We start from the raw sequence: 17053 nt of genomic DNA on the forward strand, positions 1-17053 counted from the left end.
TGCAGAAGACTAACAGAAAACCCAGGCATTTACATTACGACTCATAGCAGTAGCAACATTGCAGATATAAAGTAGCAACCAAAATAATTGTATGGTTGGGGGAATCAGCAAACATGAGCTGTATTAAAGGGTGGCAGAATTTAGGAAAGGTGAGAGCCGCTGAGCTAGAGGAAGGTGTGACACTGTACTGCCCACGGTTTCACTCCTCAGTTCTGTCCTCCTCTTACCACCTGGAGCACGGCACGCTCTGCAGGAGCATCTTCATGGAGCCTGGGGGCAGGGTAGCTCTCCTTTCTTTCTATTTTATGTATTAAAATATTTCTATGATTTCTTTTTAAAGTGCTTTTTTTATTGAGCTCTACATTTTTCTCTGCTCCCCTCTTGCCTCTCCCCTCTCCTTCAACCCTCTCCCATGGTCCTCATGCTCCCAATTTACTCAGGAGATCTTGCCTTTTTCTACTTCACATGTACATTAGATATATGTCAGTCTCTCTTAGTGTCCTCACTGTTGTCTAAGTTCTCTGGGATTGTGGTTTGTAGGCTGGTATTCTTTGCTTTATGTTTAAAAAACATTTATGAGTGAGTACATATGATAATTGTCTTTCTGGGTCTGGGTTATCTCACTCAACATGATGTTTTCTAGCTCCATTCATTTGCCTGCAAATTTCAAGCTATCATTTTTTTCTCCTGTGTAGTACTCCATTGTGTAAATGTAATACATTTTCCTTATCCATTCTTCGTTTGAGGGGCATTTAGGTTGTTTCCAAGTTGTGGCTGTGACAAACAATGCTGCTATGAACATAGTTGAGCACATGTCCTTGTGGCATAGTTGAGCATCCTTTGAATACATACCTAAAAGTATTATTGCTGGGTCTTGAGGAAGGTTGTTTCCTAATTTTCTAAGAAATCGCCACACTGACATCCAAAGGGGCTGTACCAGCTAGCACTTCCACCAGAAATGCAGGAATGTTCCCTTTACCTCACAACCTCTCCAGCATAAGTTGTCATCAGTGTCTTTGACCTTGGCCATTCTTACAAGTTTAAGATGGAATCACAGAGTTGTTTAGATTTACGTTTCTCTGATGACTAAGGATGTCGAGTGTTTTCTTAAGTGTCTTTTAGCCATTTTAGATTTCTCTGTTGAGAGTTCTCTGTTTAGGTCTGTACTCCATTTCTTTATTGGATTATTTGTTCTTTTGATGACCAATTTCTTGAGTTCTTTGTATATTTTGGAGATCAGACCTCTGTCTGATGTAGGGTTGGTTAAGATCTTTTCCCATTCTGTTGGCTGTCATTTTGTCTTGTTGACCATGTCCTTTGCTTTACAGAAGGCTTTATGTTTCTGGAGGTCCCATTTATTAATTGTTACTCTCAGTGTCTGTGCTACTGGGGTTATGTTTAGGAAGTGATCCCCTATGCCAATGTGTTCAAGTGTACTTCTCACTTTCTCCTCTATGAAGTTCAGTGTGGCTGACTTTATGTTGAGGTCTTTGATCCATTTGGACTTGAGTTTTGTGCATGGTGATAAATGTGGATCTATTTTCATTCTTTCACATGTTGATATCCAGTTACACCAGCACCATTTGTTAAATATGCTTTCTTTTTTCCATTTGATATTTTTTGTTTCTTTGTCAAAAATCAGGTGTTTGAAGGTGTGTGGGTTAATATCCAGGTCTTCGATTCTGTTCCATTGGTCCACCTGTCTGTTTTTATGTCAATACCAGGCTGTTTTCAGTACTGTAGCTCTGTATTAGAGTTTGAAGTCAGGGATTCTCCAGAAATTCTTTTATTGTACAGGATTGTTTTGACTATCCTGGGTTTTTTGCTTTTTCATATGAAGTTGAGTACTGTTCTTTCAAGGTCTGTGCAGAATTTTGATGGGATTTTGATGGGCATTGCATTGAATCTGTAGATTACTTTTGGTAAGATTGCCATTTTATTCATACCAAGACCCACATTAGTCTCTGGCTCTGGCCCACTTGATTAGCAGTTTCTCCCTTGTACCTGCTCCTGTGGAGTTCGCTGTCTCAGGTCTGCTCCAGCACAGGTTGCTGGCTCAGTCCTGCCTCTGCAAATGTCCTGGGTCTGGATCCACTCCCACTCCCATGGAGCTTGCTGTCTCAGGCCAACTCCTGCCTAGATTGCTGGCTCAGTCCTGCTCCTATGGTGCTTGCTGTCTCAGGCTGCTCTGGCCTAGGTTGCTAGCCCAATTCTGCTCCTGTTGAGTTCACTGCCTCAGGCCTGCTCTGGCTTAGGTTGTTGGCTTAGTCTATTATTTCTTTTATTTTTGAGATTATATTGTAATTACATCATTCCCTTTTTTCTTTATTTCCTCCAAACTGTCCTATATACTTTCCTTTCTCTCTTCCAAATTCGTGGCCTCCTTTTTATTAATTGCTACATGTATTATATGTATTAGTCCTCATGCCTCAAGACCAAACTCTTACTTTATTGGAGCCAGCTAACCTGTGCCCTATTTTTCCCTTCTGAACTCAGAGCATCACTGAAAACATCTTCTTCCTTTCTCTGTTCATGTGGAAAGCCAGCCTTTGTCCCTGGTGTGGAAACTGGACCTCAGTCAACTGTGATATCAACCTTGACTTGATCCAGTGGGTTCCAGGAATCTTCGAGGTTGGCAGGGTAGCAGATGAGCCTGGTGTGGTGAGAGCACCCTGAAATCACAGCATCTGATTGAAACAGGAACTTAAATCCAGCCTGGGCTACACAGTCAACCCCAGGCCAGTCTGGGCTCCAAACAGCCATGCTAACATAACAAATGTTCCTGATGGCCCTGTTGCTAGCTGTGAGAAACAGCTCTGCTTTTTGTGTCTGGGTTCTGAGACTGACCTCCACTCTGTTCTCTTCTGGGCCCCCTCTCACACTCTGTTCCCTCCTGAGGCCACACTCACACTCTGTTCACTCCTGAGTCCACACTCACACTCTGTTCACTCCTGAGGCCACACTCACACTCTGTTCCCTCCTGAGGCCACACTCACACTCTGTTCACTCCTGAGTCCACACTCACACTCTGTTCCCTCCTGAGGCCACACTCACACTCTGTTCACTCCTGAGTCCACACTCACACTCTGTTCACTCCTGAGTCCACACTCACACTCTGTTCCCTCCTGAGGCCACACTCACACTCTGTTCACTCCTGAGTCCACACTCACACTCTGTTCACTCCTGAGTCCACACTCACACTCTGTTCACTCCTGAGTCCACACTCACACTCTGTTCCCTCCTGAGGCCACACTCACACTCTGTTCACTCCTGAGTCCACACTCACACTCTGTTCACTCCTGAGTCCACACTCACACTCTGTTCCCTCCTGAGGCCACACTCACACTCTGTTCACTCCTGAGTCCACACTCACACTCTGTTCACTCCTGAGTCCACACTCACACTCTGTTCACTCCTGAGTCCACACTCACACTCTGTTCACTCCTGAGTCCACACTCACACTCTGTTCACTCCTGAGTCCACACTCACACTCTGTTCACTCCTGAGTCCACACTCACACTCTGTTCTCTCCTGAGGCCACACTCCTACTATTTTACTGCTTAGTTATTTTAATTGAGTGTTCTCCCTGGCAGTTTTCTCTTACATCTTCTAATTTCTTTTTAAAATCTCAACGCCCATCCTCCACACTACCAATTTTTTTTCTTTAACATGGAAAAAATAGGTGGTCCTACATTTTCCACTTTTCCATGCTATGACTGAGTGCATGGGGTTGAGTGAAGACTCTTCTTTGGGGTGTTGACAGACTCTGAAATCCAGAGGAGCCTCTTCTGCTAGCACCTCCCTAGAGATATCTTAAAAATGAGCAGTTTTTCCAGAACAGAGGATTTTAGTGAAAACATTGGTATGGAAATAATGAGACTTCCAGATACAGGAACAGGCTTCTTTTTTTCTTCATCTAAATGTTTTAGTTTTCTTTCTGTGACACTATATAAAAATCTCATCAATATACAAAACCATTCTGCGCCTCAGAGTTTCTCATTTTCTCTGGATGAGAGCTTTGATTAGCTTTTTACAAGTTCTTCATTAGTAATTGGCTGGCTTTCTTGTTTTTGTCTTTAACTGTTGTCTCTAATAAGTTGATGTTCTATCAGAGAATTCTTTGAAGATCATCTGGAAGCTGCTATGCTGTGTTATGTTATGGAATATTGCAACATAATATGCTGCATAAAATGCAACAAGTGCTGTTGGATTGAATACTTATTTCTTCTCGATGCTGATGGCTGGGGTGCATGCTTGGTCTTATCATCTGCCTGGCCCAGTTGTGCAGTTGTGACTGTGTAATTAATAGACATTTGCATAAGTGTCTCTCCCCCAGCAGGCTTTGGAAGTCTTGGTGGTTGTCTTCTTTCCACCCTGTGAAGTACCAGCGGTGCTATTTCCATTTTGCATATCAAAATACAGAGAGATTAAAATTATATACAACAAATTGATAAGTAAACAAGTTTGGGAACTCAGAACTCTCACATATTAATCATGTTGCTTACAGCAACAACCCATAGACTTTGTAAATATGTTCAAAGTCTCATGCTCTTTAATCCGTGAGTTGGAGTTGGGATTGTCAGAAGCCCGGGGATGGAGCCCTTTATAGATTTATGCAGGAGGGAAAGAATTACTTTCTGGGCTCTCTCTGTGGCCATGAAAGGGAGGTTTGTCAGTAGAAAAGGTGGTATGTGAGAATTACTACTGTGATGTCTGTAATTTTTAATAAAAATTCTAGAAATCCTGGAGGTGTTTGTGCCACACGTGACTCTGAAACTGGCTTACGGCGTTTAAAAACCTCCGTCTTAAATACCCTTAGACCTTTTTTGGCCACAAGATGTCTAGGCAGAGCAAGAGTACAGTGTGGTTCGCATGGCTCGCAGCCCACTCCAGAAGTAATAAGAAAGTAGCTGAACTTTCTGGGAAACTTTCATTTCTTTCTTGTGTTCTTGTTCTTCAATACCACCTTGTTGTCTTTCTATCTGTATCTTCAGCATCTATACAGGACAGAAATATGGTCTTGGGTAACTATTCTTCCCTCCTACAATGTTCTTCCTTGTTTTTTTCCAACTGTAAAATAAAATTGTCTGTGTTCTGTGCCTCATGTTTTCATCTTGTGTGAATGTTGATCATTTTCAGGGAATTTGTTGGTCATAAAGGGATTTCCTCAATCATGTAACAATATATTTAACACACAAAATAGGCATTTTTTTCTTCCAAATTTATTACGCTTTTGAGTTTTGTGTAAAAATGGAAGTTGCCATGTCTCTTGCTTAATTATTAATTTTTAAATAAATTTGGAGTCAATATTGGGGCTTCTGGTCTCTGGCCACACTCTTCTCTCCTCCTACCTTAGTCCTGTCTGTTCTTTGGGAAGTCTCCAGTGCCCTGTTGACCCCATCCGATACATCCTATCCTTTCCTTCAGTCCCTGTAAGCTGGATTTGGATCTTTAGTTGCCAGCATCATAGTCAGCTCTATTGCAGTATCTTCTGTATTCTTGCATCGTGGTCCTCTTGATGCATTAGTTTTGCCAGTGATGAAAACAGATATGATTGTTTATATAGAAACAAGTAGATAACCAGGCTTGGTAGTGCACATCTTTAATCCTAGCACCTAGAAGACTGAGGCTGAAGAATCAGGAGTTTGGGCTACATAGTGAGTTCAAGACCAAATTTGTCTACATAGTGAGATTTTGTCTTCAAAGGGAAGAAGGTGAGTAGATTTTAGAATATACTGCAAAACATACATGTCTTAATGTAAGTTACATGGGATGAGCTATTTCTACCTGTGCCCCCAAACCCTCTTATTGGGAGAATTAGTTGGCAGGACAGATGTTGAAGTTTTACTACAGATGTATAGTAGATGCTGTCTGCAGTTCCATACCAAAGAAAGAACCATTCTTTCTCTTGTGCTTTCCAGTGTTGTAAGGCCTTCCACACAAATATTCCCCTTTGTGGAGCAGGCTGCATATGTAAGGAACAGCTTTCTTTGGCATAGCAGACTATCTCCGTTGAGTACCTAGCATGTAAAAGGCAGAGTGTTAAATGCTGAAATTGAGCATCATAATCAGAATACTCCTTGTGCCCTTAAAGAAATGCATAATACTTGGGATGCTTATCTATAAATAGTCAATTGCCTGCATGGAACACTGTGGAATTAGCAGTAAGCCTAGGGTGCAGGTGGAATATGGGTAGAAGGCACCTGCCTCAGCTGTGATCTATAGGAGGAAAAAAGTGTCCATGAATAGAGAAGGGAGAGTTCCAAACAGAAAGAGCAGTGTGTGCAAAGGCATGTAGGTGAAAAATTGTTTGGGGAGCAGCAACTAGTTTCCTGGTAAACTGCACGTAAAGCTTTGGTTTAGTTTCCTAAGATTACTGTCCACATTTCTAAGTCATCATAAATAAAGGTTGGTTCACAAAGAATCCCGTGACTTGCTCCTCATAGGTCTGCTCAGGTGCTAATTCTGCAAAGGCTTTCTTTAGCACCTGTGTCAAATAGGACCTCATGCACCTTGTTGTTTATAGTTAAAAACACCTCTTCCTTTTCATTCTGTCTGCCTTACGGTCGTTTAAAAAGATGAGAAGGAAAAATCTGCAGAAAATTTCTAGAGATGGGTCTTCATGCTAGCATGGTATTAGAGTCCTCCTAAGCACCACTCAGAAGCACGTAGAAACCTCTTGAGAGGGTTACACATTTAATCATAGGCCCCAAAGAATTACCACTAAATAGTCATGCTGCAAACTAGCAATTACAAATGCAGAATTCATAACAAGAATCTTAGAGAATACCAGCCAAGACAATAGACATTAGTATTAGAAGCCACAAGTCTAAATATTGAAATTATTCATTGCAAAATATAAGTATAATTCAACATACTTTTGAAATAAGACAATCAAACTGGGCAAATTTCAAAGAGTGTGACGGCACATTCTTGTAATGCCATCATGGAAGGTGGGAACAGAAGGAACACAAGTTCAAAGTCATCCTTGGCTGAATAATTAGATTGCCAGAGACCCAATATCAAAACAAGACAAAGCAAAAAACTGGATATGGTGGCACATGGCTTTAATCTCAGCACTTGGAAGGCAGAGTCAGATGGACTCTATGAGTTCAATACCAGCCTAATCTACACAATGAGTTCGAGGCCAGCCAGAGCTAGAGAGGCCATGTCAAAACATTTAATAATAAAAATAATAAGGCAAAATTGAAAAATAACTAAATAAATCATTTACAAAGTAAAGTGTAATTAGAAAGTCTAGATTAAAAGTAGGTAAATATAGTTAAAGGGTCTATGAATGTACTAGGAGACTAGGAGAAGAATTTGAGGAACTGCATATGTCATAGTGAAAATGGGGTGAGCCAGTAAATATACTAACAAGTTAAGAGCTATAGAGAATAGAAGAGAATTGACATAGGTAATGGAATTTTCAGAAGAACAAAGGAGAGACAGCACTCACAGAGCTGACTCCAGGATCTCCTCAGGAGCTGGAAGGACTTCATGTTTGTGTTCTGGAGGTCAGTGAACCCCAAGCAGAAATGAAGAAATCCATACCCAGGTACTTCACAGGAGGAAGACCTGAAGAGGGGCACAGTTAACTCCTACTTATAAAGCCTGGAAGAAGGCGAGACGCTACAGCTCGCGTCCTGATAGATACATCTGTAATCTAGAATTGTTTTACCTACAGCTTATCTTTCAGAAATGACAGCACGATAGAACATCCTAGGATGGGACTGTTTATCACCTGTAAATCCTCAGTAAAACATGCTCCTGAGAGATGTATTTCTGGGGTAAAGTAATCGGGTAGAGGCAGGGGTCAGGGCAAGGTCCATCTCCAATATGTAGCGAGCTTGAGGCCACCCTGGGCTATGTGAGATGCTATCTCAAAAAAAAAAAAGTCCCAAATGAATGCTAAGATTCACCAAAAAAGTTAAAGGGTAAAATCTGAAGAACTCTCAAGGAACATGGAGTTATAAAATAGTAATAGTATCTCTAGAGTTGAGCAGCAGCAAATATAACTGAAATACAGGGAAATAGCACATAAGCCAGGAGAGCAGAGAGAGCTAGTCGTCCTCCAGTATTTCAATTGCTTGGGAAAAGAGAAAGACACTGAACAAATATAGATTTTATTTTTAAAAAATTAGTTAATTGAATATTTTTGGGATAACTTTAAAATTAAAGCTACCTGTAAAGTTCAACCTAAATAAAAGAGAAAGAGCAATGTGAAAAGTTCCCTGCCCCTGCCTTGGACTGGAGCAATGGCTCAATGATTAAGAATACATATGGCTCTTTTTTTTTTTTTTTTTTTTTTTTTTTGGTTTTTCGAGACAGGGTTTCTCTGTGGCTTTGGAGCCTGTCCTGGAACTAGCTCTTGTAGACCAGGCTGGTCTCAAACTCACAGAGATCCGCCTGCCTCTGCCTCCCGAGTGCTGGGATTAAAGGCGTGCGCCACCACCGCCCGGCAGAATACATATGGCTCTTGCAGAGAACCTGAGTTCTAGTCCCAGCTTCTATGTCAGCAACTTCAGCACCATTCAGTGCCCTCTTCTGGCCTCTGCAGACACTTGCACTCATGGGCACATACACATAGACAGACATAATTAAAAATAAAAAATATTAATTTTTAAACTTATATTAGATCTAAAAGAATTATAAGCATAAAAAATAGTATAACAATACTTAGAGAGAATCCCCAAAAGCCCTATATGGCAGGGGCTGGCACAGGGCAGGTGCTTAGTAGCACATGTTCATTAAACAAAAAGCAACAGGAACTGTGAGCTGATGTGTGTAAAAGGGTCTGAAAGGACCCTTAAATCCAGTTTCCCTCTTTGTTCTCTATATTTTCTAGACTCTTTACTACTCATAGAAGTTTATGAATGTACATGATCTTAAAGTCAATGAGTAGATGTCCGAAGGGGTGAACTAGAGAGTTGAGACACAGAGAAAGGGACTGTCGTAGATATCAAGTCTGGTTGGATGCGAAAGGAGCTGCTGTGTGATGAGCAGCAAGCCTGGCAGGGGCAGGGGCCACTGCCCCTCTTACATGGATGACGTTAAGCACAGGGCTGACGTTAAGAGAGGCACTGGCTGAAGGCACAGGAACCCCACTGCTGCTTGCTCATCCTTCTCCCACACAAGGTGTGTATAAGGAGGACACCTTGCTCCATTTGTTTTTTCGTTTTGTTTTGTTCTTTTGTTGAGACAGGGTCTTGCTATGTTGCTCTGGCTGTCCTGGAACTTGCTATGTAGACCAGGCTATCCTTGAACTCACAGAGCGCCACCTGCCTTTGCCTCCCAAGTGCTGGGATTAAAGGTGTGCCTTAGTACCATCCGGGCTAATCTTTCTCCATTTCTAAGGAATGTGCTCAGAGTAGAAGCAGTGATCAGTCTGGAGTATGAAACCAGATAAAAGCTCAGTGTATGAAATTATATTTGTGCTCTCCCAGAGAGCCGAGTAAAGAAATGAAGCAGGTGACTCGTCATGTTTATTACATGTGAGATGGAGGTGCCGTATCACCATTTCCTTCTGATAGTCACAGCTAATAGTTCTAAAAGCAATTCCCAGGATTCATGTCAGACATACTTAATGAGACATCTAACCACTGCAAAATTAAATTCCATAAGGGAATGTGCCTGTATACCTACCTCCTCTGGAGTTACAAAGATAGAAATCTGACCCATCATTTCTGCACAGAAGAGCATTTAGCAGGACTGAGTTCCAGGGACGTTCTTATTGAGTTGTTAGCCTACACACCATTGGCTGTGTCCTTATTGAGTTGTTAGCCTACACACCATTGGCTGTATCCTTATTGAGTTGTTAGCCTACACACCATTGGCTGTGTACGTCCTCACCGATTTCTCCATGCACATCCGCCTTAGTGCATCAATGCTAAGAGCAGATGGTGGCACTTACACATGAATATGCTTCTCAGACTGCTCTAAAATGAATGTCACTAAAAGACCCTGCCTGGTTTGATGTTCTTTCATTTCCAAAAAAGAAAAACAACAACAAAAAGGTGTATTAAATAAATCAGATGTAGGAGTTTAGATTTTTTTTCTCTGATTCCAACACTAATTCCTGAGTGAGCTGAGGACTGCTTTCGTCTCTGGATCTGGCTGTCTACAGAGAAAGTGGAAAGTGCAGATATTATCCCCTGATGGGATCGGTTTTAAAAGAAGGGCCATTGCAGAGAAGGAGCTTTTGAAGAATATTGTCCTGACTAATTGTCTTCAGTAGCCACATGCATCAGAGCATTTGAAACCCTCTCCCCTGCTGTGCTGGCTAGTTTTATGTCAGCTTGACACAGCTAAAGCCATCTGAGAGGAGGGAACCTCAATGAAGAAAATGCCTCTGTAAGGTCAGCCTGTAGGACATTTTCTTAATTGGTGATTAATGGGGGAGGGTCCAGCTCATTGTAGGTGATGCCATCCCTGGGCTGAAGGTACTGGGTTCTATAAGAAAGCACTGAGCAAGCCATAGGGAGCAAGCTAATAAACAGCACCCCTCTGTGGCCTACGTCAGTTCTGCCTCCAGATTCTTGCCCTGTTTGAGTTTCTATCCTGACTTCCCTCCATGAAGGACTGTTACCTGGAAGTGTTAAGTTACCTGAAATAACCCTTCCCTCCCCAAGTTGCTTTGGTCATGGTGTTTCATCACAGCAATGACAACTCTAACAAGACACCTACTTGGTCTGAACACAAATTTCTAGGCTTATATAGGCTTATAAGCCTGAATAAGACTCAAACACTAAAGGGTTACCATTAGGTCTCCCCTCCAGCTTCCCTCCTTGAGAGTGGCCAGCATTGTTAAAGGACCTGACCACCTGAAGCCCATCTTATCACATCCCTGTACCCAACCTGGGACAAAACACGTTCCTTACGTAAAACACCCAGGGCTGGAGCTGAAGCTGTGGCCCAGCAATTGAGAGCACTTGTTCTTGGAGAGGAACAGGGTAGGTTCCTAACATCCAGCTAATGGCTTACAGCTGTCCTAGGCTCCAGTTCCAAGAGATCTGATGTTCTCTTCTGCTCCCCCACCCCCAGGCGCTGGGCAAACACACAGTGCACATACATACGTGCAGGCAAAAATACATACACGCAGAAAATAAAAATAGTAAATTAGACAACTTTCCAAAGCAACTTTAAAAAAATGATGCCAAACACGGTGATAGGAACTCCAGGATAGCACAGCCCACACTAAACCAGATGTGATCTGAGCTCTTCTCCCATCCTAGAGACAGTGCAGCTCCCAGAGGCGATTTACAGCCCAGTTTACTTCACCTACCACCAAGACCTCCAGGGGACTTCAAACTCCTGATCAAGAAACAACCACTCCTTCCTAGCCCAGATGTAGGCTCGCCCAGACTACCATCCAGTGTGCATACAGACTTACATGGAGAGCATCCTCTTGGTGTATAACTATCAGCCCTGACTCAGGTATCAGCAGTTGGCCGACTGCATGGGATGAAGAGAGAGGGGACTTCACCTTAACCCAACTGAACCCCAATTTCAGCTGAAGGTAGCCAGAATAAAGTCCGCATCCCTAAACCCCTTGGAGACTACCTTTTTCTAAATGCTGTTCTATGACATCATTGGATACCACCTTCTTCTAAATGCTGTTCCATGATGTCAGTTTCTTTCTTGTTATTTTATATAAGCAAAAAAGACTAACGTTAGATCACAGAGGCTGCCCCTTTAGAGGGGACCTGCATGCCTTATATCCTGTCTATTACTGTCACAAAACTGCTAATCTCCTAGCATGTGGCAACCCTAAAAGAGAGTGAGAGTATAGGATTAACTTTCTATATTGCAACCTTATACCCAAACATCACCACTAATCTGCTAATCTCAGAGACCTACCCTTCAAACTCAGAGACCCTCTCCCCACCCTCCAAACACAGAGATGCCCATCCTCCAAGCTCAGAAACCTCACCCTCTAAGCTCTGAGGCCTCTACTCTTTAATGTCTATAAATATAAAGAATTTCCTTTGCTCTGCAGGTGGCTGCTGCACCTCCTACCCAAGTCCCCTGATGCCCATGGCTAGCATTATTAGAAGACATGATTGACTGAAAATATTTGGCTGGGATCACTGTACAAACTGAATTTTGTGACTTCTATAGCATTGCCACCTCCATGAGCAGGTTTAGAGATTTGGCTCTGTGGTTAAGAGCACTGGCTGCTCTTCCAGAGGACCTAGGTTTGATTCCCAACATTCACATAGTGGCTCACAACCCTCCCATGGTTATTTCTTTCCCTTTTTGCGATAGTTTTATTAATTCTTTAGGAATTTCATAAATGAGCTAGGAGTGGTGGCACATGCCTTTAGTTCCAGCACTTGGGAGGCAGATGCAGGTGGATGTCTGAGTTCAAGGCCAGCCTGGTTTACACAGAGAAACCCTGTCTCAAAAACAACAAAAATAATTTCACAAATGTATTTGTATTGTCTTCACCCCCAGCTCCTCCCCCTTATCACCACCCCTATAATCCAACTTTGAGATTATTTCTTCCCGGCATCAAGTCCAGTTTGTGTTGTCCTGGTCTTGGGACAGACGCCTTTCCTAGTGTGTGGTCAGCCCATCAGGGTCACATATTTAAGTGACTCTTCTTCCTCCAGTAGCTATCACGTGGCCGCAGCTCCTGAGCTTATCATGATATTACATATGTACTTGTCCCCTCTCTGCTGGAATTTGTCTACCTGGAGCTTGTGCTGGTTGTGTGCCTCTGTCACAGCCACTGTGAGTTCATATGCATCTCTAGGGACTGGAAAACACTGTTACCCTGACGTTATCCACCACCTCTGACTCTTACACTCCTTCTGCTCCTTCTTTGAACAAAGATCCCTGAGTCCTGAGGGAGAGGTGTGATTGGATTTCTGATTTATGGCTGAGCACTCCACAGTATTTTGTTCTCTGAATGTTGATTGGTGTCTGTGTTAATTGCCATCTACTGCAAGAAGAAGCTTTTCTGTTGACAGTTAAAAATTTTCTGATCTATTCAGTATTATAATAAGTCATTGAGAATCATTTTAAAACTATGTGCATTTAGCAGAATAATAGTATTGGGTTTCCTCCTGGGATATATCTAGCTTCAGATTCTTGGCCCCTTTAATAATCCAAGGTATGGATTCCATATCATATAGTAGGTCTGAGCCAACCAGAAGTAGTGGTTGATCCCATAACATGCATGCCACTGTGGCACCAGCGGGCTTGTCTTTTCAGGATAGTAGTTGGAGTTTTCAGGATTCATATCTAGGTGAGATTGAGGCTTACGTTTCTCCTCTGGCAGCACGCATAGCACCTTCTAGCGCCATGAACACTACCTTGTAGGTGAGTACCAGTTTGATGTCCCCATGTTCTGTGGCTCAAGCATATGGGGTCTTCAGCAGTGAGGTCTTATCAAATTATAGCCAGGAGTACTGGCAACATTCTGTAATGCTTGGCAGTCAATGTCACCCCATTGCACAGCATCTCATTTCTGGTACTGGGGTATTTATTTGCTAACATAAGATGTCTGTTTGGGGTATTGTCCTCCCATTGTAGGGTAGCACAATTAAACCACTTTTTATATATGTATAATTATGTAATATTACAAAGTTTCTGTAGTAGTAGGTCTCCATGTGGCTTTTTCAAAAGATCATTAGTATTAGTTTTATCCCTCCTCATATAACTCCTTTACCCTGCTCGCCCATGCCCATGCCAATTTAACCCTTCTTATCCCATTGTTTCCCTTTCAAAACAGTTCTCTGAACTGAACTGTGTCTATGAGTCTCCTGGGTTGTTCTTTTGAGGTCTTGTAAAATGTAGGCTCTACTCCTCTTAAGAGGCAAACCCTCAACTATATAATGAAACAGTTCTGCATGAGTTAGTAAGAAGTCCTTCAGGAAAACTAATGTGTGTGTGTGTGTGTGTGTGTGTGTGTGTGTGTGTGTGTGTACATATTTATGTAAATAGCTTTGGTTCCTTTACTAACAAAGAGGTAAGAGAAATGCTTCATTCTGATTGTCAAGTTACTGGCATTCCTGTATATCACTGAAGAAAAATTAAAGAATAATTATAAGCCAAAGAGAAACATGGCTAACCAAGGCAGAACCAAAGAAATTCATCTAATTTATAGCGTGTAAATGGCATGTGTGCCCCACTGTGTTTGACAGTAAATCAGTGAATAGCTCCTTTTCATGGCCTTTGGCATTTTTGGACTATAATTGTGTTTCAGAGTAGAAAGTCAACCTGAATGTTAATCAGTGACTTGGAATGTAAGATCAATGTTTATCTTAAAAGAGCAAAGCTGATGATATGGCTTAGTAGATGTATTAGACACTGTGAAGAGACACCATGACCACAGAAACTCTTACAAAAGAAAGCATTTAACTGGGGGCTTGCTTACAGTTTCAGAGGTTTGGTCCATTATCATCAGGGTGGTGAGCATGGTGTCATGCATGCAATAGATGAAACCCATCACGATCCTCAGGCCAAGAGAGAACTTGTGCCTGGCAGGATTTGAAACCTCAAAGCCCACTCCTTGTAACACACTTCCTCCACAAGGCCACACCTCCTAATCCAACCTCTCTAATCCTTCTCAAATAGTGCCACTCCGTGATGGACAAGCATTCAAATATATGACCCTAAGGGGTCCATTCTCAATCAAACTGCCGCAGTGGGTAAAAGCACTTGCAACCAAGCTTGATGATGGGAGGTCAAGCCCAGGACCCCAATGGCAAAAGGAGAGGAACAACTCCTGCAAGTTATCCTCAGATTGCCACATGGCCACACGTGTGCATGTACACATGTGCTTGTGTGCAAACAGGCATACAGGCATGTGTATTATGTGTGTGTGCACACACAGAGGGTGAAGGAGAGAAAGAGAAATGGTGTACAAATTCTAAACCATTAAAAAGTAAAGCAGATTGTTTAACTTCTTGAAGTAGTTCAGTGACAGCCTGAATTGTTGCAGGAGCATCCAATACTTGGGCAACCATTTTTTGTTCTACATCCCTGCAAGACAAATGAATTCATGACTGCTGTGCTGAAAAATTCGCAGAAAATCAATCGGTAAGAAACACCTTCAAGACACATTGTACTCTACTCTGACTTTAAAAGTATAAATCTTTTCATGCGACTCTAAAAGCCAGGCTAAAATAAGAAATATTCTTTCTAATGGTAATGGTGAACACATTGATTTTGGCTGTGTGCTAAGTGTCCTGATTTTTAGATCTATGAACACACTGGGCTTTTCTGACGCCCCAGTATCTGAATACCACTGCTTAACTTAGTTCTCAGTCAGGAACGCTGAAGCGCAGAGGCGCTGGGTGAGTCTGCTGAAGTCGCACAGCTGGCTCGGGGTAGGCCTGGGTCTGGAATAGCACTTTTAGCTCAGCACCACCAGTGTTGTAGCTACCGATTCAGCCAGCTCAACAACTGCTTACATTCAAATGAAAGTGTTGGGCCATCATGAGGAATCAGAAACCCCAGTTCTGTCTTGCCTTCAGCTACCTTGGTGAGAGATTTTCCTATACTCAGGATCACAAGTCCAACTTACACCATGTGACTGACAGGGATTCTGGGATGCCAAGCAAGCCCGCGTCTTGGGGGACGGCCTCATTCCTCTTCCTTTTGGCCACTCTCTGGTTCTCCATCCGAAACTATTATACAGCGTTTATATTACCTATACCTCACTTCTTTTCTAGAAATGTCAACTACATCACATCATGGCTGAGCATCGTGGGGCCAGTTGTTGGTCTGAATCTACCTCTGAGCTATGCTAAAGCCACATCGCAGGACGAGTGATCTGTTGATGAGCAAGGTAAAGAGCAAAGCCTGGTTCATGCTTTGTTGTCAGAAAGATAGTGTCTCTCTTACCCTTAGCCACACCTCGTGTCAAGGGTCAGTTTGCGTGGTCTTTACTGGACTGGGCCCTGGCTAGTTCTTTAGTGTTCCAGTTATTTTAGAGGTACCTTACCTTGCTACAAAGGACACTCACACAACTGCCACAGTGGGAGGTTCTATTTTATGGCCAGTATCCTGGAAACAGACTTTACTGCCCTCCTTCATTCTCTGTTTCTGTGTTGTTTTTGTTCCCAGGCTTCTGCTGATCCTAGAAACTACAGCATGGAGAACACCAAGGGCGCACCTGAGAAGCCACGGTGTCTATGGAACTGGGACTGCAGAATCTCATGTCACCAAGATTTGATGCAGATTTCTTTCCTTGGGAAGAAAGCATCTGCAAACCTGATTGGAATAGTGGTTGTGTGGAAGGAACACATCGCAGATTCAGATCACTATAACTAGGAAAAATTAATCTAATCCAGTGATGTTGTAATGACCTCATCAGGGCTCATACAGGCCATTTTCCTCAAGGCACAGTTCCTTTTCTGTTGTGGAGATTGATGGAGAAATGTATTTGTGTGTTTGGTTATGCAGAAGATGAATGGAAATTGCCAGGCGGTGGTGATGCACGCCTTTAATCGCAGCACTTGGGAGCAGAGGCAGGTGGATCTCTATGAGTTCAAGGCCAGCCTGGTCTACAGAGCGAGTTCCAGGACAGGCTCTAAAGCTACACAGAGAAACTCTGTCTCAAAAAACCAAAAGAGAGAGAGAGAGAGAGAGGGAGGGAGGGAGGGAGGGAGGGAGGGAGGGAGGGAGGGAGGGAGAGAGAAGATGTCTGGAAATTAAAATGTAGAACTTACTTGTCTCTGAAAATTAATTTTGTAAAAATAACCCATCTTAAATTATTCTCCCACAAACTTATTAGCAATGGATTATTTCTCTATAACTCCCTCAAAGTGCATGTGTGTATGTGTGTGTGCGTAAAAAAATAGATACAAAATAAAGAATAAATTATCATTTTATTATAATAATATGTTTTACAAGCCAAGTTTGACAAGATAACTAGAGGTTTTTTACATAGTTATAGGAAACATTTAAGCATTGCAATTTTCTGATAAAAATAGCGCTATCATTTTCCGTCTACCTGCGAGCCCCACAGCTGCTCTGCTGCATTCCTGGAGGCTTTTGTGCAAGGCTTCGTAACCTACAGCTCCCTTCTTTTCAGTGTGAG

At 42.5% G+C, this 17053-nt stretch overlaps 1 protein-coding gene across 2 annotated transcripts in view; it reads left to right on the plus strand.

The window, feature by feature from the left end:
• Atg10 (autophagy related 10) overlaps positions 1-16547 on the plus strand; it is a 276120-nt gene extending 259573 nt beyond the window's left edge. For both annotated transcript variants that reach the window (XM_038324446.1, XM_038324447.1), the window contains exons 6-8: positions 14951-15048; positions 15684-15799; positions 16078-16547. In XM_038324446.1, the coding sequence (XP_038180374.1) occupies positions 14951-15048; positions 15684-15783 (198 nt within the window). In that variant the 3' untranslated portion in view covers positions 15784-15799; positions 16078-16547. The remainder of the gene's footprint in view (positions 1-14950; positions 15049-15683; positions 15800-16077) is intronic.
• The last annotated feature ends 506 nt before the right edge of the window (positions 16548-17053 follow it).

Source organism: Arvicola amphibius, chromosome 3 (genome assembly GCF_903992535.2).
Source record: "Arvicola amphibius chromosome 3, mArvAmp1.2, whole genome shotgun sequence".
Lineage (NCBI taxonomy): Eukaryota > Metazoa > Chordata > Mammalia > Rodentia > Cricetidae > Arvicola > Arvicola amphibius.